Source organism: Staurois parvus, unplaced genomic scaffold, assembly GCF_062004578.1.
Source record: "Staurois parvus isolate SC_StPar_1 unplaced genomic scaffold, SC_StPar_1.0 ptg000199l, whole genome shotgun sequence".
In the NCBI taxonomy this organism is placed as follows: Eukaryota; Metazoa; Chordata; class Amphibia; order Anura; family Ranidae; genus Staurois; species Staurois parvus.
The window spans coordinates 577,544-602,807 of NW_028317995.1; the positions used below are offsets into that span (position 1 = coordinate 577,544).

At 39.8% G+C, this 25,264-nt stretch overlaps 1 protein-coding gene and 1 long non-coding RNA gene across 4 annotated transcripts in view; one reads left to right on the plus strand and one right to left on the minus strand.

Annotated features, from left to right (window-relative positions):
• Window positions 1–25,264, plus strand: part of LOC149461490 (uncharacterized) — a 94,451-nt gene that overhangs the window by 60,227 nt on the left and 8,960 nt on the right. The window contains exon 5 of one of the 3 annotated variants that reach the window (XR_016312832.1): window positions 2,006–2,100. The exons of the other annotated variants lie outside the window; for them this stretch is intronic. This is a non-coding gene — a long non-coding RNA (uncharacterized LOC149461490). The remainder of the gene's footprint in view (window positions 1–2,005; window positions 2,101–25,264) is intronic. 3 annotated transcript variants of the gene reach the window in all.
• Window positions 1–25,264, minus strand: part of LOC149461491 (myosin-7) — a 56,743-nt gene that overhangs the window by 19,337 nt on the left and 12,142 nt on the right. Inside the window, exons 5-17 of the mRNA XM_089678167.1 lie at window positions 25,090–25,117; window positions 24,892–25,000; window positions 19,028–19,120; window positions 16,747–16,810; window positions 11,736–11,834; window positions 11,525–11,628; window positions 9,708–9,846; window positions 8,727–8,845; window positions 8,484–8,633; window positions 7,389–7,559; window positions 6,694–7,003; window positions 4,301–4,371; window positions 1,621–1,708 (exon numbers count right to left, since the gene is read on the minus strand). Coding sequence (XP_089534293.1) covers window positions 1,621–1,708; window positions 4,301–4,371; window positions 6,694–7,003; window positions 7,389–7,559; window positions 8,484–8,633; window positions 8,727–8,845; window positions 9,708–9,846; window positions 11,525–11,628; window positions 11,736–11,834; window positions 16,747–16,810; window positions 19,028–19,120; window positions 24,892–25,000; window positions 25,090–25,117 — 1,545 coding nt within the window. The remainder of the gene's footprint in view (window positions 1–1,620; window positions 1,709–4,300; window positions 4,372–6,693; window positions 7,004–7,388; window positions 7,560–8,483; window positions 8,634–8,726; window positions 8,846–9,707; window positions 9,847–11,524; window positions 11,629–11,735; window positions 11,835–16,746; window positions 16,811–19,027; window positions 19,121–24,891; window positions 25,001–25,089; window positions 25,118–25,264) is intronic.

Sequence of the window (25,264 nt, forward strand, 5' to 3'; positions counted from 1 at the left end):
TAATTAGCTGATTAGAGTGGGACACTTTGAGCCTAGGATATTGCACCTTTTCACAATATTCTAATTTTCTGAGATTGTGGATTTGGGGTTTTCATGAACTGTAAGCCATAATCATCACAATTATGACAAATCACGGCTTGAACTATATTGCTTTGCATGTAATGAGTCATTTTCATATATTAGTTTCACCTTTTAAGTTGCATTACTGAAATAAATGAACTTTTGCACGATATTCTAAATTTTTGAGTTTCACCTGTATATGCAATAACATAAATTTAACATGAAACAGCCATTAGCTTTAGGTGAAATGAACATGTCATGGTTCTCTGCACTCAACCAAATTGTTTGTACCCATTTTGATGATACTGAGCAGGATTGTATCCTCTGAAAGTTGTATACTTACATCTTTGAGTAATGCATACTGTATGTTCTTGAAGAATCATGAAGATTTCAGTGCATATACAGTTTCTTTTTTAGTTTTAGTGATTCTTGTTAAAAAGAAGTTGCTCAGGCCAGTGACAACAATAGCATTGCCAAAAAACCATGGGTAGCAGTGAACGTCTGCCATGCATAATCTGCAGTTTTATGTGGAGATAATCTTTTGGTTTATTTCAGTCTTGACACAAAATCAGTTGATTAATTTAAAAATGAAGTAATTACTGATTACAACAAATATACTAAAACAGGGTTTTTAAGTTTCCACCAAGCCCCATTATAAAAAAGTAAAATTTTGCTTGTTGCCACATAGGAACTGTAGAGACAATGTAATGATTTATTTTTGTGAAATTTCCATAGTTAACTGTGCAGATGTAGACTGTAAACTATGGCATTATGAAAAATGTGAACTTTCCTAGTAATACCCAATGAATTGTACAAATGCCTGTATTTAGTATGTTAGAATGAAATAGACAAAACATAATATGTTTATTAATTAAAAGGCCTGTGTTACAGTATCAAACTTGCTATAATAGTGAAGTATAGATGCAATAAAAAGACCAATCTATTTATTATTATTTATCTATTATAATGATATAATTATATAATCTATGATGCATTCAAAACACATACACACATACACTAATATACACACAATGTTGTGTTTTCTCTTTTATATAATATTTGCACACTTTTATTCACACAGAAAATATCAAGTAGGAAGCCTTAAAGTATAACTAAAGACAAAACTTTTTTTTTAGATTGGAGAGAGTGGAGATGAATTAGAACGCCTATCAGGTTTTTACTGCTGACTGTGTCCCCTTTAGGGAGATTCACCATCTCTGTTTGCCTGTGTACCAACATTGAAAGTGAAATTGAAAATAAAAGAAAATCCCAAATTGTGGGTTGTTCCAAGAACAGTAAACGAGAGGAAATCTTCTAATGAGGACACTAGTTCTGGTGACCTGAGGGGCCCCAAGAGACTCTTAATTTACAGGGATTTCCTCTCACTTCCTGTTTTAGCTATGAGACTGAAAATGAAGGGAATCTCCCCAATAGGACACAGATGGTAAAAAAATGACAAGTTATAACTCTCCCTTACTCTATCCAAAATAAAAAAAAAGTTTTGCCTATAGTTCTACTTTAAGATTCTCTTAGGGTGTTTTTATACTTTCTCAATATTACCTGGAGCCTTGGTTTCATTGGGGATGATGCAACGAACAAAATGAGGATGTGTAGATCGAAGATTGGTCATTAGCTTGTTCAAATTTTCCTGGAGATTGGAGAAGTGTCAGAAGTATAGAAATATCGAATAGAAGAGCAAGTAAACCAGGTTAGAGTAAACTTTTTGACTCACCGTACCTCCCAAAGTGGCTCTAAATCGTTAGCACAGGTATTTCCAGGTTATTCCCTGGGATCCTTGGAATCTCTAACTCACAAACTGCTATTTCTTCCTGTCTCCCCATTAGCCACCAAATGTAACTTTTTGCCTCCCTGCCCAATTACCATATACCAGAATAGGGAGGCTGGAGTACAACCATACCAACTCTAATTTTTCTATACTTATTAGGGCACCTTGGATTTGGAGGATCCTGAGACACTCTACAAATAATCTGTAAATATCTACCAGTTTCTCTAAGGGCCTGAGACCCCTTTAACAGTAAGGTGAGCCCACTTATTTCAAAGGAAAAACAATAAGGACATTTAGAGGTAAAAATTAAAAGTGTCATTGTCCAAAGTAACTGAATCTCTGTGTTTGTGTCATGACCTGTGACAAAAAAGCCACCTTGTGCCGCTATGGAAAAATTACATCATTTCCTTTTAACAAGCTTTGTGATTCAGTCCATGCCATTAAGTCCCCACCACCCTGCTGGACACCATCATTGAGTACCTTGGTAAGCCCTATTACCTTGATGAGCCCTATTATTCCCTCCATCTGTTCACTTTTGTCCCCCCCACCTGCTCAGTACAATTGTTCTCCCCTACCCCCTGCAAAACACCATTGCCCCCCATCCCCACCCCTCAAGCCGTAATGTTACCTCTTCACCCCCTCTGAGCAAACAATGCCAACCAACTCGCCTTACTAACACAAATGCATCTTTTTACTTTCACCGACCACCAACATCGGAGCATTTTTCCTCCTAAGGACATTACCACTGGGCATATTTTTTATCCCACTAACAACTGACTTCAGCAAAATTTTTATGGGATATGCTTTATAGTAGAAAGTAAAAAATATTGCTTTTCTTCACCATTTTTGGTCTTTTTTTGTTTATAGTGCAAAAATAAAAAACCCAGTGGTGATCAAATACCACCAAACGAAAGCATGACCGCACAATTGTCAGTTAAAGTAATGCAGTGCCAAAAAGCAAAAAATGGCCTGGTTGTGAAGGGGGGGTAAATCTTCCAGAGGTCAGGTGGTTATGCTGTACTGTACAAAAGACATAAAAACATTTCCATTGATCCCTATAGCAACTTTATGGTCGGAAGTCATATAACCTATCTGTATGTTTTTAGGATGTAGAAGGAAACCAAGAAAACCCACTTAAACTTGGGGATACCAACAAATGAATCCAATACCCTGCAATGTAATGGAAGAGGATTACCATTACCACCATTTTTAGATCTGAAATTGCATAATTTCAGGCTAAAGAGAGGTACTGATCTGAGACCAGCATCAGGAACACAGAGAAAGACTGCCTTTTCCAACCTTCTGAAAATGAAGGCTACCTGGTTATATCTTGCTGCAGTAATTTTCTGGTTTACAGACCTTTAACAAGTATACAATGAGTAACCCATATACATGATTTTTTTTCTTGTTCAACCAGTGGGTTGAAAAAAAAAAATTAGATTTCCCCATCAACACATTTGAGGTGGATCGTGGAAACCTCTCACTGTGCCTTTGTATTCGGGCAATGAAGAGACTTCCCCGCTGTCAAAATACACTGATCAGCACTGCCAGTTATATTGGAAATTTTATAATAGGGCAATTGTACAAATGTTGATCAGTAGTTTGACTTCTGTACAACCACCCTGCCCATACAGTGATCGAATTTGGGCCGGTCCCTGCTGAAGTGGTCAATTTCGATGCATTTATGGCTGGATTAAAGTTGTTGATCAGTGACACAAAGTACCTACTAACTGGGCAGCACAGTGGCTGAATGGTTAGTACTTCTGCCTCACAGTACTAGGGTTACTGGTTTGAAACCCAACCACGGCACCACCTGCCTGGAGTTTGCATGTTCTCCCTGTGCTTTTGTGGGTTTCCTCCAGATACTCTGGTTTCCTCCCACACTCCAAAGATATGCTGGTAGATTATTGGCTCCTGTCTAAATTGTTCCTAGTATATGTATATATGAATGTGAGTCAGGCACTTTAGATTGTACACCCCTTGAGGGTTAGGGACTGATGTGAATGTACAATGTATATGTAAAGTGCTGTGTAAATTGACAGTGCTATACCTGTAATAAATACATACTAACACTACAATCAGCATGACAGTCAAGCAATGATCATTTTCAGAATGAGGTCATCAATAACAGGCCACATATTTCACTCAGCCTATTCAACTGATAATTACCGGTATGTTACTGAGACCTATGTAAAAAAATAAAACATGGAGATATAAACACTAGACTACAGGACTACAATATAGTTAAATGGTTACAATCCAGTCATAAGTGATTGCTGTTCAAGACAAAAAGCTATTTTATGAGCAAGTTGAGCTGATGAATGTTTAGCTGTAAATAGTAACTGAAAAAGAAACATTCTGACATGAATATGATATGAATGCAGAGGACCCTGTATGATAAGTGCAGTCTATATAGAATAAATGAAAGCCTGGGAAATCATAACTACCCCTTACCCTGTGCAGAGCTGACACTGTCTGGAACGAGGAGCCTTTCTTCTTACTGCCTTTACCCTTGGTAGCTTGATCTACATGGGAAAAACACCAAAGAAGCCTATCAGAAAAGAGTAGCTGAATATAAGCAAATAATATTCTGCGATATAATGCCATGTTGCATGTTTTGTACCAGTTTTGCTATATAGTTCAATACTGTGTGTAGAAATTAATTTATCAGTGCATATCAGCACAAGGCAGATTTAGTGTACATGGATATTAAGACATCATACAAGCCCTGGCAATAGAGATGAGCTTGGGCATCTTCCAAACTCATCTCTACCCAAACGTTCTCTTTAAGTCCAATCAGCTGCTGACAGGGTCATTCCCTGCTCTGCAGCACACATTAAACAAAGGGGCAGGATCCTGGTGACATCAGCGCATTGACATTGATTAAATACGGGCATGCGTCCATATAATGGTGCTGACATCACCATGATTCTGCCACTTTGTTTAGGTGTGCTGCGGAGCAGGGAGTGACCTGGTCTGCAGCTGATTAAACTAAAAAATAGTGCAAAGTGAAAGTTGAGTTTGGACAAAGCCCAAGTTCATTTCTACCTGACAACATAAAGCTTCCTTTACTGCAGCTCAAGCAAAGCTATGCTATCTTTATTTCTGGAGATATTAAATGCTAATGGAATGAAGTGTACGTGGGCACTGATGAACAAATATTGGTGGACACAGATAGAATAAATACTATTGGTTGTTATTCTGTACATGCCATACACATGTCCTGTAGACCTTTTTTAACAAAAGTGATAAATATTATCAAATATTATGAATAAAAAATAAATCCTCTTAAAAACATTGTTTCACCCATTATGGCTATACCAATATACTAATAAAAATAACCATAAACCATAACAGTAATTGTATCGGAAATTAGAGTCATTAGTAATTGAAATAATATCCTCCACCAAGTGTAGTAGAGTGCATAAAGGAAGGTTCACCACATAAATCCTTTTCAAGAGAAGTCTCTATGATAAAACTTAAAATCAAGTTGATCCACTCCAACACCACCATGTGTTTCCTGTGAGACACTCCCCATCAGGGGTGGACTGACAACTCATGGGGCCCCCGGGCAATAGGGCAGTAAAGGAAGCTTTATGTTGTCAGGGGCAGACTGACCATTTGGAAACTCGGCACTGCCCGAGGGCCCGGTGTCAGTAGGGGACCCCATGAGATGCCCCTGGTACCTTTTTCATAGGCTTTTTTGAGTTTGGTCAAGGACACAGGGGCCCCATGATCTCCTATTGCCCGGGGGCCCCATGAGTTGTCAGTCCGCCCCTGAGTCCACCCCTGCTCCCCATCAGATAACGCATTCACCGAAACATGGTATTAGTTAGGCAACACATTAATCCTCCTCTTGGTCCAGCAATCTCCACCATAGAGAGTGTGATCCATTCAGTCCGATTCATAATTATAAAGCAGAAACTAACCACATAGCGCAAATCTGTCTAAATGCTTTATTTAGTTATTGTCCCCCATAAAATAACACTCACATTAGAATAAATAATAAAAACATCAAATCGCAATAAAGCACTTTTCACCACATGGAATTGCCAGATGTCGTCACACCACACATCTGTGTACAGCCCACTGCACCACTTCTGGGTAGGACAGTCGACATCACATCTGGTGAAGGTACTGACGTCACATGTGGTCACCCCCTGACACATTTTGTCATCATGACTTCCTCTGAGAGACTTCTCTTGAAAAGGATTTATGTGGTGGACTTTCCTTTATGCACAATACTACACTTGGTGGAGGATATTATTTCAATTACTAATGACACTAATTTCAGATACAATTACTGTTATGGTTATTTTTATTAGTATATTGTTATAGCCATAATGGGTGAAGTGCTGTTTTTGTGAGGATTCATTGACTCATAATAATTGATACTTGATTGTTTTATTTAAAACAGCAGCTCACAAGGATACTAGTCTATAGTTTTATCATTCACCAGTACAAAAGAACGTAGTTTTACTCATAGAGTGATAACTGGTGTTTAAAAGTGATAAATAGTTGAAAACTCATGTTGTTGGGTTTGGCTGCTTCCCAGCAAATATCTGGATAGAAACCAATGATCCAAAAGATCCAGCCAGGGCAAACATTTTGTCTGAACTGGTACCCATATCTGCTTATATGGCAGGGATGCCATAGACAGTAATTCAGGTTCACTAGACTTGCACTAAACATTAGTAACAGGAGACCATGCGAGGGTCTGGTAATATGTTGGCAGTTGATTAGATGTCTAAATCTTTGGCTAGCCTAACATTTTCTAACTGAAATGATCAACCAAGAAAATATATGTGAATCAAAAGCTTAGAAAGTACAGAGCATTTCCTGTGTACCTGACTCTGCACTGGCATAGTTGGCAAACAGGTGTGACAAAAGCTTGAGAGCTGACTTCTGGTACAATCCCACCACAGTTTCATTTAGGGGGTCCTTGTTCTTTTCAAGCCAGCCATTTATGTTGTAGTCCACAGTACCAGCATAGTGCACTAGGGCAAAGTGTGCCTCTGGCTTGCCCTTTATGTTGCGTGGCTTTTGGAAGTTGTTGGATTTGCCCAGATGATTGTCATACAGCTTGGCTTTAAAAGTCATATCCGTTGCCTTCGGAAACATACACTCCTCTTCAAGGATTGACATGATTCCCATAGGCTGTGGAAAAAGAACCACACAGGATACCTTTACTATACACAGAAATTGAATTAAGAAAGTGTACTTATTAATAAACTGGTAAAAGGTGTTTTGGCATGCTTTGAAGGGATTCTATTTTTGAGCAATTAAGCTATTAAGAACAGGCATGCAGCATCAACAGATGTTGAAGCCACATTCATTTGAACTGAGGTGATGTAAAAAAGATGCTCTGTTGAGCACCTGTCTTCTCTAAGCCTTTCATCTCCAAACTAATTCATAAATAGTAAATGCTGGGCACATTCGGTGACATTCACTAGACACAAGACAAAGTTTTGCAAAGTTCTCAGACATTTGTGAAGAGAATGTATCTAGTTTGGGCCACTTTGGATTTAACAATTATTCTTACCTTCTCTATGAGGTCAATACAGGCCTGCAAATCCATGCCAAAATCAATGAACTCCCATTCAATTCCCTCTTTCTTGTATTCTTCCTGCTCCAACACGAACATGTGGTGGTTGAAAAACTGCTGCAACTTCTCATTAGTGAAGTTAATGCACAGCTGCTCAAAGCTGTTGAACTGGAGAAAGACATATGTAAAATAAGAGAAAAGAAACAAAAATGCAAATATGCATCAAAGCTCAATTCCTTTTGATCTCTGTGACTTGAAACCTGTGTAGCATCCTGTGCACTGATAAGGCCAGAGTCTGCCAAAATATTAAAAGCGTCACATGGGAGGGTTAGAGGTAGGAGACAAATTCTATCTAAGTTAGCCTGGAAAACCACCTCAAGACCAACTCTGGCCATTCTCTTTTTCATTTTTGGCAGGAAGTAAAAATTTTTTAACATCCGTCAGTATTATTTTGCTGTCTGTGCTCTCATTGGAGATATTTTTACACTTTTTTTATGCTGTGACCACTGTCTCTGGGACAGCAAGAACAAATCTGCCAGAGACAAGAAAAATATTGCCCACCCCTCACTTTCAATCTTCGTGATCCCACAAGGCTTGGAGGAGGTGGGGGCAGTTCACCACTGCCGCAAGGGGGGGTGGATTAAATGCTTCTCCTCTCCCCTAAACTAAACAAGCAGTTAACCCTTGCAATACAGGCACAGTCCCACTAAGAGTAAGGTCTTGTTTGACTGAACTGCGTTATTGTTGCTTGTCTTCTGGAACATTTTTTGATCTGCATTCAAATGATGTCTCTACAGTTCATCCTCACCTTGTTCCCGATCTTATATGATTGACTTACAGTCCCACTACAATGGATAATTTTCAAATTTCATGGAGCTAGGCTTTAACTAATTTTCACTTCCGTCCACCACATTTCCAAACATTAACATGTTTTACACTACTCTATATGTAACTTTCAATATTAAACTCCCTCTTCACTATTTTTTGTCATTTCAGAAAACTGCCAATCCTTTCTTTATATCTGTTATTCATTTGTTTCTGAATGACCCGTTTAGCACATAGAATATTGGCATCTGCTACTCAGTAACATACATCAAAGATCTCAAATCCTGCTATGTCCAGCACGCCAATGAAATATTGTCTGGGTTGCTTGGTCTCCAGGGTGGTGTTAATTCTTACTACCATCCACAAGAACATTTTCTCGTACACTGACTTGGCCAGGGCTCCTAAGGCATAGTACACCTAGAGGAAACATTAATAGTTTTATAACTTACATGGTTTGTACTGCAGTGTATTTTCTGTTTAATTTCTAACATGAAAAAAAGGATCACTGACCTGCTGGACATTTTGTCCCTTGGTTACGTACTCATTCCCGACCTTGACTCTGGGGTGACACAATCCCTTCAGGAGGTCAGCAGAATTCAGGCCCATAAGGTAGGCAGATTTGTCAGCCTCTGGAACAGACAGAAAAGGTCAGTGATATAGATTCAGGAGTACAAAGACTCCCACCATCTTGGGTTCCTGGTGGATGTGAGCTGTACCTTATATTCAGTGAGGTGACTGAATGCAAGAGAATTCTAAAATCTTATATATTGCTCTAAATAAGGCAGCGGTGCTTTAAATACAGTAGAACTACTCTGAATACACTGTCCGAAAGTGCAATTGCAAATACCAAAAAATGCTAAAAAATATTACAATGTGGAAAAGGAAACTGCTTCTCAAAAAAGGATATTATCACAATAACTTAAATGGAGAAGAGTTAGCTGTTTGAATATATTCGGTTTACCTGAATTTCATGTTTCCAAATAGAATATATAACGTAGACTGCTTATCAATACCTACAAATTATATTCCAAGATTTGTTTCAAATCTCTCTTAATTTATGATAGCTAGGGCTGACTGAAAATAAAGAACATATCTTCTAACCAAGAGTCATACATTTTTCCAGCTGAATCCAATTAGAAAGATGTGTGAATCTTGGAAGAATATTGAGCAAATCTTGTGTGAAAACATTTATAAATACACCCCATAATGGAATAATCTACCGAAAATACACCCCAAAACATACTCTCTAAAGCAAGAAAAAAACGTAGCTGTTTTTTTTTTTCAAGCAAACTTTGCCTTAGAAATTCAATGAGTGAAAAAGGATTTCCACTTCAGCAAAATCAATTTCAACAGAATCATTCCGCTCAGCCCTAATGATAGCTAGGTATAATGATTTTTAAAACTTCCCACCTCTCCTATCTTCACAGATACAGTATATATAATGACAGTACACTGCGGTCATATTCCTTGTTATCAGTATACATATCAAACCTTCAGTGCCATCTGGCTCTGCCTGCTCTTCTCGCTGCTTCTGTTTGAACCTCATGTTCCCAAAGTGCATTATAGCTCCCGTGAGTTTGTAAATTGAGTTCTTCTCATCCTGAGAGAATCCCAGCACATCAAACGCATTCTAAGGAAGACAGATCAGAGAACAGATTCATAAAATATCATTTTACACAGATGGTAGGATGTGATTGCAGTGTGTTTTTTTATATATAGGTAATAAGTTAGGACATATGGGTACTGTGTGGGTGACGTAATAAATATAACAGTTTTAAAAGTAATCATACCATTATTGTGAATAGCTGTAGATGAAACCTGGGCTGTGAACATTCTAGTTACAGTAATAAACAATACGTTGTTTGCACTTTACAGAGGACCTGCCAACTAAAAGTCTAGTGAGATTATCAAAAGAAACCTTTGGCCTCTTGATTCATAGTAATTTAATGGCAGGGACCTCTCACTGACTGCGGGAATCCTAAATTTATTTAAATAGCTGTTGAATAGCACAACAATTTTATGACAGGAAACAGGGACTGCAGCTTTTATGGATGCACTGTGGTCCACCCCTGGTTCCTCTTTTTTCCTCTAATGGATGCTGAATGTGATGTTTGCCTTCCACACCAACAGGGAGACGGGTGAGATGGACTCTGCCACAGCCTGACCATGACAGCTGTGGTTCCTGTTTCCTGTAATAAAGCACCTTTGATCTATAGGGTAACAGGGCACTATTTGATTTAAAGAAGAATTGATTAATTTATTTCAGGTACTTATATAGCGCCGTCAATTTACACAGCACTTTACATATATATTTTGTACATTCACATCAGTCCCTAACCGTCAAGGAGCATACAATCTAAGGTCCCTAACTTACATTCATACATACACATACTAGGGCCAATTTAGACAGGAGCCAAATAACCTACCACCATGTCTTTGGAGAGTGGGAGGAAACCCACGCAGACACGGGGAGAACATACAAACTCCACACAGGTAGTGCCTTGGTTGGGATTTGAGTCACCAACCCTAGTGCTGCTAGGTGGAAGTGCTAACCACTTAGCCACTATGCTGCCCAAGAAAAGGCAATGTATTAAGTAGCTAAAATTAAAAAAACTGAAAAATCGTCACAAGGGACAGAACTTACAGTCAGTAGGATGTGCCCGTTGTGCTGGTTCCTCTTCTGTTACAAGAAATCCTCTGTCCAAGCCAGGGGCGAACTGACAACTCATAGGGCCCCCGGGCAATAGGGGATCATGGGGCCCCTGTGCCCTTGCCCAAACTCAAAAAAGCCTATGAAAAAGGTACCAGGGGCATCTCATGGGGCCCCTTACTGACTCCAGTGCCCAAGTTTCCAAATGGTCAGACCGCCCCTGGTCCAAGAACTCCAACACCCCCCCCCCCCTTCCCACTGCAATAACCTTCCAGTGTGGCTGGGGTTAATCAAACTAAAGAGCTGTCAGAGGCCCTCATCAAGAGAGCCCAACTATGCCCACCCTTTCCTGCCCAGCTCCTCCATTCATAGAATATATATTACAGCTTCTATGAATATAATGTGATCTATCAATGGAAGGGACAGACCTTTCAATCATCCGTTCCTCCTCCAGTTATAGATCTTGTTATGCAATAATAGTTATGTAAAAGTATTTTCTCTGTTGGAGGTGCTTGTTTGTTTTATGTTGAATACTATGTAGAGTTATTATTTCAATAATAGAGAACTAAAGCTATAGCACAGACATATACAATTGTTAGGCACTAATGACTTTATTAGAAGTGTGTATCAAGCACACTTCTGAGTTTATAGCACTTACATCAGTGGCTAGCAGTTCTTCTGTATCATCAATCGAAGCCACGGTGGTCTCCCCCTGAGAGATATATGCATAGTCATATGGATTATTGGTGACCAGCAACATATCTGTAAAAAAGAATGGAAACTGGCAAGTCATAAAAATAAAGAAACAGGTAAATGTAAATGGAATGCTTTGGATCTCAGTGTGGTCCGGGTGTATCAGTGACACCTACCCAGAAGCTCTGGCTTCTTATTGGACAAGATTTGATAGAAGATGTGATAGTCCCTTTCTGATTTCAGCTGAAAGGTCACACGAGATTTCTCCAAGAGATCTAAAGAGAATAGTGAGATAAAAGTTATTTATGGGCCCAGGAAGATTCTTCAGTTAATCTGGCCGATGACAGTTGCAGCAGGAAATGTTCATATGACTAGGGACTTCTGTATTTGCAGACTTTCTCTTGGCTGACTGATTTCAGGGGAAAAACTCATCAATGTACATTCCAGCTGATTGCTGTAGTTCTCAAAAGATATGGACAGTCCCAGGGGTGTCTACTGAAGGCATAAATGTACCGTTCATGATTTGCCAGTATTGTTGTGTGTGTTTATGGCTTAATCTTTCTACAGTGCAATCCTGGGTGAGATCTTTTGACCACTGTTTTGATCATGCTTAAGGCATAAACAAAGAATATTCTGCTTGCTACATGGCATTAGAATTTTTTTTTTAACAACCAAAATGTTCCTTTATTGAAAAAGAATGGCAGTAGTACAGGGTACATAGACATTCAGAAGACTGAATCCAAGATAGTTTATGCAACTAGAAGAACTACAGCATAACAACATAGGGTTATATGTGTATAAGAGTACAGTATCATTCCCATGCATCCCAGAATGTAAGCGAGAAGGTATCGCAGCCGCACCGGAACCTGTATCAGGCTGGAGTACCTACAACAGGAGCTCATTCATTGGTCCAGCCACAGCTGCCATACCCCATCAGATTTCAGTGGGCAATTCCTATTAATGTACGTCAATTTACATAGGAAGAACATCACTAACAGCTTTTTCCCAGGAGTTTATGGAGAAGGTGGAGAATGCATTCCAATGAAGTATAATTTCTTTTTTGGCATAGTATAGTAGGTAAGAGATCAGTAGCTTAGTGTACCGGGGCCTCTGCTCATCATGCTGGATACCAAGCAGTGCCAAGGCTGGCGAGCCTGGAAAGGTCAGCTGTAGGCGGCAATTGACAAGCTCAAACATCATGGCCCAGAACCTGGATACCTGAGGACAATCCCAGAACACATGGTAGTAAGTGCCCTCGGACCTGTGACATCGAGGACAGTCAGGGGACATATCCTATGCAGCTTTTGTAGAATATATTACACTCTGTGTAGGAATTTCATTTGGATCAATTAATCCCTAGAAAAGATCACCAATCTTGAACTATCCTCAAAACAGTCCTTCCTATCTAGGGTGGGGATATCCGCTTTCCAGGCCTCCCAGAGGGCCTCCATTTTGGGGGAGTTCACACACAGTAAAGTTAAATAAAGGGAGCAAAGTGGTTTGGAGATAAAGTCCTGGGCCAGGAGATCCTCCATAGGGTCAGTGGTTAACTGAAGGGGTACCAGGAACTGTGCTCTAACTGCATGCTGTAGCTGGAAGTACCTGAAGTACATCCATCTATGGAGCCTAAATTTATTCAGAAAGCCGCTAAAGGAGAGCAGGGATCCTGAAGAAAAGACATCTGGCCCAAAGGTGGGGATCAGGCAGCAGTCTAAAATGAGGGAGTATGGGATTCCCCCAGAGTGGATGGTATGGGACCAGTGTCCTAGCTGTAGGAAACACTTCCTAGTGGCAGTCCAGACTCTGAGAGTCAACCTAGTAGGGTGTGGCAGATCGGCATAAGCCTTAGGAATCCGATAAACCAAGTTGCCCACTCCTGGAGTGAGTCTAGGAGAACTGCCTCAAAACAAACCCCAGCTTTAGTCCGAGAGTGAACAAACCACCACTGGACAGACACAAGCACGGCTGCCCAGTAGTAAGTCTGAACACTGGGCAACGCCAAGCCACATCAGCGCAACGGAAGCTGGAGTGTGGACCTAGCCATTCAAGGTGACATAAGAAGAAGCCTACACAGGAGTCTATGTCCTTAAAAAATGGCATTAAAATTTAATGTAAACAGATGCTTTTTGAGCAAGGTACCAACTAAATTAATATGACATGGTGCAATCAACTAATATAATAAGATGAAAGATATCATGATCAAAAATAGATAACAGATCTTATGCACGCAGCCTGTAGGAAAATGAGAGTTAGATGGTTATGCTGGCTATGCAAGATTTAATGTTGTAAATTATCTTACATTTCAAAATGACCAACACAACATATAAAAGACTGATTTGGTTGCATTTGATTATTAACTCTTCTTCAGATAAGTTACTTTAAGGAAGATATCATTCTTTACCCAAAGCCATCTGTCACAATCGTGCATACAAGAGCCAGACACGGCTCTCACTGCGTTAAGAGGTCTTAATGTTATCCCCTCATTCCCCCTCCCTCAGGAATGCGTTCAGCGTACCTTGCTAAGGGGCTGTCTATACAATCCTCTTGCCAAATAAGGTAATTGGCTTGTCCGTTGTAGGAAGTTACCAGTTGATTTTGTGTAGAAAAAGAAGCTGTTATGCTTTGTGTGTAGACAGAGAAGTGAGGACCGTCTGCGTGTTAACATCTAGCAGACCGAGAGAAAGCTAAGTCTCCTGCGATGAGCCAACGAAACTAGCAGTCGAGACCAGAAATCCCTTTTAAGCTCATCAGACTTGAAACTGCTTAACCCCAGGCATCTTTGTGGGCAAGTACTTATTTACCTAAACTTCATTCTGTTATCTGTTTGCTGTGCTGTGGTGCTCTGTATATTTATATATATATATATATATATATATATATATATATATACAGTCAGGTCCATAAATATTGGGACATCGACACAATTCTAACATTTTTGGCTCTATACACCACCACAATGGATTTGAAATTAAACGAACAAGATGCGCTTTAACTGCAGACTGTCAGCTTTAATTTGAGGGTATTTACATCCACATCAGGTGAACGGTGTAGGAATTACAACAGTTTGCATATGTGCCTCCCACTTATTAAGGGACCAAAAGTAATGGGACAATTGGCTTCTCAGCTGTTCCATGGCCTGGTGTGTGTTATTTCCTCATTATCCCAATTACAATGAGCAGATAAAAGGTCCAGAGTTCATTTCAAGTGTGCTATTTGCATTTGGAATCTGTTGCTGTCAACTCTCAAGATGAGATCCAAAGAGCTGTCACTATCAGTAAAGCAAGCCATCATTAGGCTGAAAAAACAAAACAAACCCATCAGGGAGATAACAAAAACATTAGGCGTGGCCAAAACAACTGTTTGGAACATTCTTAAAAAGAAGGAACGCACTGGTGAGCTCATCAACACCAAAAGACCCGGAAGACCACGGAAAACAACTGTGGTGGATGAGCGAAGAATTCTTTCCCTGGTGAAGAAAACACCCTTCACAACAGTTGGCCAGATCAAGAACACTCTCCAGGAGGTAGGTGTATGTGTGTCAAAGTCAATAATCAAGAGAAGACTTCACCAGAGTGAATACAGAAGGTTCACCACAAGATGTAAACCATTGGTGAGCCTCAAAAACAGGAACGCCAGATTAGAGTTTGCCAAACGACATCTAAAAAAGCCTTCACAGTTCTGGAACAACATCCTATGGACAGATGAGACCAAGATCAACTTGTACCAGAGTGATGGGAAGAGAAGAGTATGGAGAAGGAAAGGAACTGCTCATGATCCTAAGCATACCACCTCATCAGTGAAGCATGGTGGTGGTAGTGTCATGGCGTGGGCATGTATGGCTGCCAATGGAACTGGTTCTCTTGTATTTATTGATGATGTGACTGCTGACAAAGGCAGCCGGATGAATTGTGAAGTGTTTCGGGCAATATATCTGCTCATATTCAGCCAAATGCTTCACAACTCATTGGACGCCGCTTCACAATGCAGATGGACAATGACCCAAAGCATACTGCAAAAGCAACCAAAGAGTTTTTTAAGGGAAAGAAGTGGAATGTTATGCAATGGCCAAGTCAATCACCTGACCTGAATCCGATTGAGCATGCATTTCACTTGCTGAAGACAAAACTGAAGGGAAAATGCCCCAAGAACAAGCAGGAACTGAAGACAGTTGCAGTAGAGGCCTGGCAGAGCATCACCAGGGATGAAACCCAGCGTCTGGTGATGTCTATGCGTTCCACACTTCAGGCTGTAATTGACTGCAAAGGATTTGCAACCAGGTATTAAAAAGTGAAAGTTTGATTTATGATTATTATTCTGTCCCATTACTTTTGGTTCCTTAATAAGTGGGAGGCACATATGCAAACTGTTGTAATTCCTACACCGTTCACCTGATTTGGATGTAAATACCCTCAAATTAAAGCTGACACTCTGCAGTTAAAGCACATCTTGTTTGTTTCATTTCAAATCCATCGTGGTGGTGTATAGAGCCAAAAATGTTAGAATTGTGTCGATGTCCCAATATTTATGGACCTGACTGTATATATATATATATATTGGTTACATCTTTTTTCTGTAAATATTTCTACTGCACCCTTTTGACCTTTTAGTAATAAATTTTACTTTCTGAAAGTGTTGAACTGTTTCTATAGCTCTTGAATGTAACTTACGAATCCCTGCCACTGAAGAGCGCTACTATGAGTGTTTAACCCTCTGTATAACCTGTCTGTGGAGATAGCGGGATACCGACGATTAACCAATCATCCTAGTGTAATGCTGATATTGCCGAATTTCCTCTTTCTCTGTACAAAAAGGAGGTGGTGGCAGTGTGAAGGGTTAATTGCATAATTAACCTGACCCAGTAACAATCGCGTCCAGGCTGCAGGTATACAGATTGTAGTCCATTAGCTGGAAAATCTTTGTGCAGGGTGCAGCTGGGCGTGGCATTGTTACGCACGTGACATCGCGGTTTTAGATTGGCTAGTCCTTCGGTCACGAGTTTGGTGAGAAGGTCTGGGGTCTGACGCCGCGCCCGTCACACCATCTTTATATTGAATAATTGTATTGGCATATGTGTGGCCAATATTAGAAAGTGAAGAAGTAGAAAACCATAACATATTACTGAAAGGGTCATTATTATAGGATCAAAACAAAGAAAGAAAGAAAGATACAGTATATAGTCATTCTCACAGGTCTCAATATCAGCAGATGCCAGCTTCCCCGTGGCTCCAAAATGGATTCTAATGAATTTACCCTGTTGTAGAAAAGGATAAAAAGAGACAGAAAAAGAAAAAGGAAAGAGAAAAGATTGACAGTAAATGGAAATGTGAAGTATTCCTCATTGCGAAGAACCAAGGATGATAAAACAGGAAGGTCTAAAATACATATGACAGAACATGCTATGGAGGTTACTTATAGCGAATATTGGATACCGCCCTGTGCTGGACACCACCAATTTGCTCTGCACCACGGCCCACATGCTTTTAAACAAAATGCAGGCCGCAGTGTGGAGCCTATGGTATGTCATTAGGTTCTCTCTGCTTAAAGCTGCAGAAAGTGACATACCAAATGACTGAGCTCTACTCCTGTTTTTTTTTACCCACAGAGCCTCAAAGTTAGCAGAACTCTGCAAAAATCAGTAAAACATGTTGATGTGCTTTATAATTATGCATTTTGTATTTTATTTTAAGCAGTGGAATGACTGTGGTAAGGCCATACCTTTGCATTATAAGTTTAAAGTATATAGGGGCCCTATGTGTCTTCTGACAGAGGGAAGTCGTACATGGTAGGTCAATAACTTTTTTGCCTATTCCTAAAGAGGAACTAAAATCCTACTTAAAAAAAAACATTGCTGACAGGCAGTTTTTTTTTTTGCAGAGGAGACTCTGTTTATCTCTTCTGCAGATGAAGCACTATACCCGCTGTGCATTCTTGCACGCTATGGCAAAAATCTTGGGCATTGGCAGGAGATTTTGCTTCTGCTTTAATGACAAAATGTAGGAATAGGTCTCATTTCACAGAGATTTCCTAGCAAGCTTGGCCTAATCCTTACTAGAGTGTCACTTTTTTATTTGGCTAAACACTTTGACTGAAATAAAATATCAGTGACATGCTACACTACTAATATTTAGCTGCTATATGCAACAAGCAAAAAGAAAGCTACCTCCATTCTACATGTTTCTTAAATTATATACAAAAACAATACCATGAACTTTTATATTTAAATGGACTTTAGTTTTTTGGTTTTTTTTTTGCTTTTTGTCTTTTTGAATTTTTGACTGTTTTTTTTTCTGTTTTTGGTATTTTGATGTATAATTTATCACTGTTCATTTCTCTATGTATGGTGAGAAACCTTTATATTTACCAGTTTATGATACTGCTAGGGTTGCACTTGCACATATGAGTATACTGGCAGGTGTATGTATGTGGATGCTTTATTGATTGGGTGTTCACTGAGTTGGACAGCGCACTGCTGCTATATACTACAAACTGACATTCTACAGCGTGTGAGTGCACTCTTAAAGTGGTAGCAGCAGTCCTATTTCTTTATTTTTGCTTAGTGTTATTGGCGCTTATGGTTTTGGACTTTTCTTAATCATATTGGTGAATGGAGGTCCTAGATAGCAGTGCACAAGGTACACACTCTCACACAATGCACAGTATAATATTACAATGCATTGCAGTGTGCTGCACTTTAGGTCTATTGCCTTAGCACTGGAGTGCTATTCAGAATGACACACTAACACACATGCTGCATTGCAAAATAAAGGTGTAAAGCCAGGCTCATTTATAAACTATCTAACTGAGATTGATCACATTCACTATATATATATATACATACAGGCGTACCTCATTTTACAAACGCCTCGGTTAATGTAATTTTCGGTTTACGAATGAAAATCCATTGAAAATAATGCCTCGGTTTACAAATTTTTTTTTCATTGGTTTTCAATGCATTTACGATTTTTTTTTAATCATGTCCCTGTACAGTACTATGCCTTTAAAGTGCACTTTAGAAAGAGTTTTGAACAGATAAGACTTTTTTTTTACTTTTTTCTGACCTCCGGAACAGATTAATTGGTTTTCAATGCATTTACGAATTAATTTTTTTATCATGTCCCTGTACAGTATTTATGCCTTTAAAGTGCATTCTATAAAGAGTTGTGAACAGATAAAAGACTTTTCTTTTTTACTTTTTTCTGACCTTTGGAACCGATTAGTTGGTTTTCAATGCATTGCTATGAGAAACCTTGTTTTGGTTTACAAATTTTTCACAATATGAAAAGTTCCGCAGAATGCATTAAATTTGTAAACCAAAGTACGCCTGTATGTGTGTGTATGTATATATATATATGTATGTATGCAAAAAGATTACAGTTTTCATTTAAATCTCATGACCATTGATTACATCTGTGCCCTGAAGGCTGAAAGTCAACGATGGTAAGTAATGAAATTTAGGCTAACGACTTACAAATCTTGAGGAGTTGTCATTTCTCAAAGTCTTGGCATTACCAAATGCCTCCAGAGCAGGGTTAGCCTGGATAATTTGATCCTCCAGAGTCCCCTATAAATTAGGTGGGAGAAAAAGTAAATTGGTCATACAAGGTCTTCTCCACAAATATATGGCAAACAATGCCAATAATAGGAAAACAATAAGTAATTACAGCACATTACAAGAGGCTAATTTACTGCCAAAACTCTTTTCAAGAAGGATGGTTACAGACCAATCTATCCCATCAAGGTTGCTGTACTTTGTTTTTCACAGTGCAGGAAAGTGTTTTAACCTCTTCAGTAGAGGAAAAGTAATAAACAGTAATCGATAACAGAGATTTTCTAACAAGCTGGAAAATCTGAAGTGTTTGGAAAAATGTAAGTGTTTATGCATTTCCCCTTATGTCAGAACACATATCTAAGTTCAGTATACCCATATATTTAACATTATGTTTGTAGAAGCATGTTCCTGTCCCATTAATAAATTGTGTAGAGACCCTGCCTTAGGGCTCGTTCACACTTGACTGTTTTACCAACTCTTGCCAAATGCCCCTATAGCATTTGGTAAGCGTCGGTCTGGCGTTTGCAGAGCGTTTTTTAACGCTCTGCAAATGCCGCATGCGAGGTTCAATGGTGGTTGCTAGGCGTTTACCGAGCATTAAAAACGCCCCACAAACGCCTATATAAAGTATGGATGGTGTTACCGCTCCGCAAACGCCCCGCAACTGCGTCGCAACCACACCGCAAATGCCGGCCGGGCATTTGCGGAGCGGCACCATAGACTAGAATAGGAGGCTTCAACGCCTCCTGACTCGACCAGAGGCGTCCATTTTGCCGCAGCGTGCCACGCCGCTACCGCTCCCGTTAGAACAGCACCATGTGCTGCAATTGCCAGAATTGTCCGAGGCATTTGGGAAGCGGTAAAAACGCTTCCCAAATGCCTTTCTGCCGCTTGAAAACAAGGCTAGTGTTAACGTAGCCTTAAAATGGTTGTAAGTATCAGTATACCCATATATTTAATATTATACTTGTAGAAGCATGTTCCTGTCCCATTAATAAATTGTGTAGAGACCCTGCCTTAAAATGATTCTAAAACCTCTGAAAAATAAACAGATCATATACCTTTAAAGTTTGTAAAGGCCATAATCCAAAAGTACCAAGTTCAGATTATTGCTTACTGTTGTCAGGGAGTGTTCTCCAGCAAATAGGGCAGGAAGGCATAACTTGTTTATGAATATTTATTTCTTCATTATTTTCTCTGGGTTTCTCTGTTTTATTGTTAGTGGTGCATGCTATGGAGGAATATAAATATTTGGGGTGATCTTGCAGAGGGCTCCTTGCCTCCTGAGTTGCTGCCAGGAGTGGAGATTGTGCTGGGAGTCCTTGTTTTATTGGAGTCACCAGCACACCAGGGATCTCCAAAGAGGGCCAAACATGTTAGTAATCATCAAATCACAGCAAAAACAGCAATGGTTTCCAGGCCAAACAGGACCCTTCATCAGGCATGTGACAAGTGCAGTGCAAAAAAGATTATTATGTAAAGAACCATCCACCAATTACAAGGAGAACAATTGACTGCTTCCTGCCCCCTTATGTCATAATGACCTCAATGCCCTGCCAAAACTACATTCAAAATGAGATAAACATATGTCCAAAATATAACGGAATCAAAAACAACTTTAAAAATCAATAATACCCTGTGGCTCAGACATCATGCTTCTTGAATGTTAAGAGCCCCAGATGCTAAAATGAACATATCCAAAGAATGTGTAACAATTGTGGAGACATGTTCATTTTTGGTTGAACATATCCTTTGTTCTGAGTACTTCAGGTCCCCAGCTGGCGTCCACTGCAGCACTCACTTACCTGACAGCCATATCCAGGAATGTGTGCATTGGGAATATTTCTCTCCCAGTTGCTCTTAATGGTCCACAATTACACATTACCATTCCCGGCTCAAAGGTCAGCATCCTGTGTTGACTGTTATTAAATGGTCTGAGATATCTTTGCTGCTGTTTTTGGGTGTCCTAGTCCTCTCTCTTGGAGTTTACTGAGTCAAATAAAACCATATGAGAAATTTATCAAAACTGGAGCAGACAAAATCTGGAGCAGCCATGGATGCCAATCAATTGCCTTGTTCAGTTAAGCTTTGAAAATGAAAGACAGTAGCTGAATGGTTGCCATGCACAAATGCTCCAGGGCTAAGGGGATGCCACAACTGCATTCCCACTAAATATCTTAAGCATTAATGGGAAACTAATGCAATAAGAAAGAATTTTACATATATTTATTTACCTAATGATTCCCATGTACTCTCAAATTTTGACAGCCAGCATAGGCTCTTTTATGTTGTAGATGAAAGGACCTTATTGAGTACTCTGTTTTTAAGTATTAGCAATGCACTTTTCATTTGTGTGTAAATTAAGTCAAGATTGTATAGAAAATGACTGAAAATGGCTGTGTACATTTGCCATCAAAAATTTTGAGCCCCAATTCAAATGTTTCCATGTAGCAACACATTCACCCACTCCTAGGTCACTTTTCTTGATTACTGGCCAAGTTTTATGACTCAGGCATAGCAGCATGATGAGGCTAATGCAATAAAACTATTCTATTGTTTTATATGGAAGTGAAAAATGAAAATGCTCTAGAGAGGATTGGATAAGAGCTTTAGAAATTCACAAAAATAAGGGAAATAACTGCAACTTATGTTTATTTTTGAGTAACTGTAACTTCCTTCTAAATAATCCTGTTGGTAAAAAGACATTGATACTGCTGCATTTATAAGCATAGTTGGAAAACAGTTAAAATTAGCATATTATTTAAAAAAGGAGGGGGAGAGGCTGGCTCCATAACCTGTCAAATTCATGCGGCCAGCCTTTTCTTCAGTATTATGCAGCATTATGTAGGATCTGCATGTAGCAAGCAACTGCCATTCAGGGACATTTATAGATGATAATATGTGTCCCGGTCCTCCCACACGCCATGCCCACAGCGACTAGCTAACCAAGGCGCGCACGTGTGGTCGTGACTTAGGGTAAGAGGGAATAAGGGGGACTTAACTTTGAATATATATACGTATATAAGACTGGCCGTGATATACTTTCACAGCCCGCACTACCTCTTGGCCACCAGTGGAGGGAGACTCCACTCCAATCCAGCCAACCGACCACACACTGGCAGATACAAATCTTACATACAATCTGATGCACTAACTAGGGTTGAGGAGCAGCCTAGCAATCACACACCCTTCTAGGATCCCTCCAGCTATCTACAAGCTAGAACCCCAGTGTTAATCACTCTTCCACTGTCCACACACCCCCACACCAGACACTCCACAAATGGTAGCTTGCCACCACCCAACAGTTTATCTGCAGAACGGTCTGTTGGGACACCACACACACACAGATATCCATCTGGCAGATCTGCTACCTTTACAATCCGCATGCAATCTGCCAACCCACAGTGCAATTGCATACAGATTGGCAATGAGCTTGACCGAGCATATAAAGACACTAAAATACCATACAATCTAATCTCTCCGGAGATATGGGCCCGTGCTTAAATACCCAGAAGTCACTTATTCATTTTAAGATTTAATATCCCGAAAGTGGGCAGTGCATAAAATATGTACAAAGTATAAAAAGTTACAGAAATACAAAAAATACAAGACACACAGAGTGCCCAATCAGAAGGAAGTATTTTCATCTCTCTGCAACTAATATTTTAGCTTTTATGAGTTATGAAACATACTCCTTTGATCTATGTATATACTTTAGAGCTCCCCAGACAGATCCGGGCCCCCTGGTGTCATCAAGCCGAAACATCTGCATTCCTCTTTTAAAGGTGGCACAGTCTCATTACATATAGGTGACAAAATCTTATTAGCCCCCAGGTGTCACTTCCAGCCTATGGAAGCTCTGTCTCTTTTCAGATGCTAATGGATGACCATATGTCTCTGAATACCATGACTGAATACATCTTTAATGACAAGGAATGAACTAAATCTACGATTTCATATTGCTACAGGTCACATCTCAGCTACTCAAATCTGTACATTTATGTCACACTATGGTTAACCCTTTTTCCCCCTAGTGCCTAGTACTGGAACTGTTGCATCACTTCCTGTTAGCAGATTAGATTCAGTTTTACTGACAGCAGAGGATCTTGGGACCTGTAGTCTTATAGCCAATACATCCATGCATTCCTGGTTGCTGATTGAACTACAACTATCAGAGAGCTGGGTAATGAGAAGAATGCTAGGAAAGCAGATATATTCTTCAGCAAGGAACTGGCTCACTCTCTTGGTGTTTGATTAAGATTTGAAACTGGAGAATTGCCATTCTCCTCCAGAGACAGATTGCTGGCCTATTGCGGCGGGACTCTGCACATCAGTTCGGCACAGTGGTGGTGCCAATCTCCACACCGGGATTGCATCAGCCTCTCTGCATCAGGACTGTTACTGTACGGTCTTCACACAGACATCTCTGATTGTGCGCTGTCAGACTGTCAATAGGCAGCTCTGCACATCCCTGCAAACAGCCAAGAGCATGGGCAAGAACTCTTGTTCCTAGGAGGCCATGCTGTCCATAGGATTTGAGAGTGGGTGGATGCCCAACCGCTTTCTGGCATCACTGTAGAGACACTGCATGCAGACACCTTTACAGCTCAGTTACCCGGAGATCTTTGCTTTGAGCAGTACTACAGCTTATCTGTTTAACTTCATTAAATTACCAATATTCACTAATGCCTTTGGTCCCCACCATTGCTAGCAGAAGACAGCAGATACCACCATATCAGGAACTTTAAACATCGCAGGACTCAAGTTGCAATCTCTAGCTAAAGGGACCTTTTCTCTTCTATGGCCATTGTTATTCAATGTAGGGTATTTATAGCTGTTTATGCCATAGTACATATTTACATAATTCTCTGCAAGCCCTGTTGCGGTGCCGGTTGCATGGAGGGAGTTGGTAAGTCAACAAGCCTTTTCTCCCCCCTGTTGCTGTTCGTGTTTCAATTAAATAGTCCAAGCTTACTACTCATGACTGCATAACCTGTTAAACATTGCTAATTGATTATTTCTATTTTACCAGTGTTCTGTTTTTATGTGTTAACTGCGGTTGTATATCCTAAACCCATTATTACTGTAGCCTACTCTTTTGAACAAGTCTGATATAGAGGAGTTTCTAAAGAATTGTGTCTCTTGCATTATTATTCTATACTCTTGAAATATGTCTGAACCCATGTCAGAGGTGTCAGGAGGCTTGCATGATCAGGGCAACCATTGGAGACAAGCATTATCAAGCAGCCCCTGTAGGGGTAGTGCTACATACACCACAGCCTGCATTTTATGAATGGCTTACAAAATATATGTGCAGTGTGAAAATAAAAAGAAGTGTTCATCAAGCTAGCGATATCTGCTCACGTTTATAAATATCCTGTTAGTATTTAAGGGTCCATGGTTACCTCTTTAAATATGCTGCAAGTACAAATAATAACTGTTGATATGACAGAAGTAAAGTATGCTCCTAATGTCCTCTTTGGATTGACAGCACAGCATTTTTAAAAAAATCCCAAACCCATGGTGTCAGCCCCGCCTACATTTTGTAAGTAATTACAAAGGATACAGTCCTATCCTTGACCTCCCCCCCCCCCCCCCATCCGTCCGCACACACACTTATCTCAATAATCTCTCCTTTTGCACAGGAAGCTATGGGTTCATAAGAATTCTGGCAGAATAAACATATTTTTCTGAATTTATCAAAAAGATATAATAAAACACTTTCAATGGTATATTTAGCAGACTAAAAACGTACACTTTATCATCTATTAATTCAGGCTTACCTTGCCTGTGGGACTAGTATCCTTTTTACGGTCACCTATAGCAGCGATGACAGCAAAGTACTGGATGACACGTTTGGTATTTACAGTCTTTCCAGCACCAGATTCTCCACTAACCTCAGAAAGAGAAGACTAGGTTATTAGGGTTACATAAAACATATCAGTCACAAACTGATAGGAGGAAACTTTCAGAGTACATACGTGATAAGGATAGACTGATTCTCCCTGTCTGTAAAAGAAAAACATTCTGTTACTGATGGTAAAAAACAAAAGTCAACACTTTAATAACCTTATACAATATATTTTGTAATTTGGTATCACAAGGCGCTGGCTCCAGCAAAGAATACTTTAGGCCAACATAATTCCCTCCGATTCC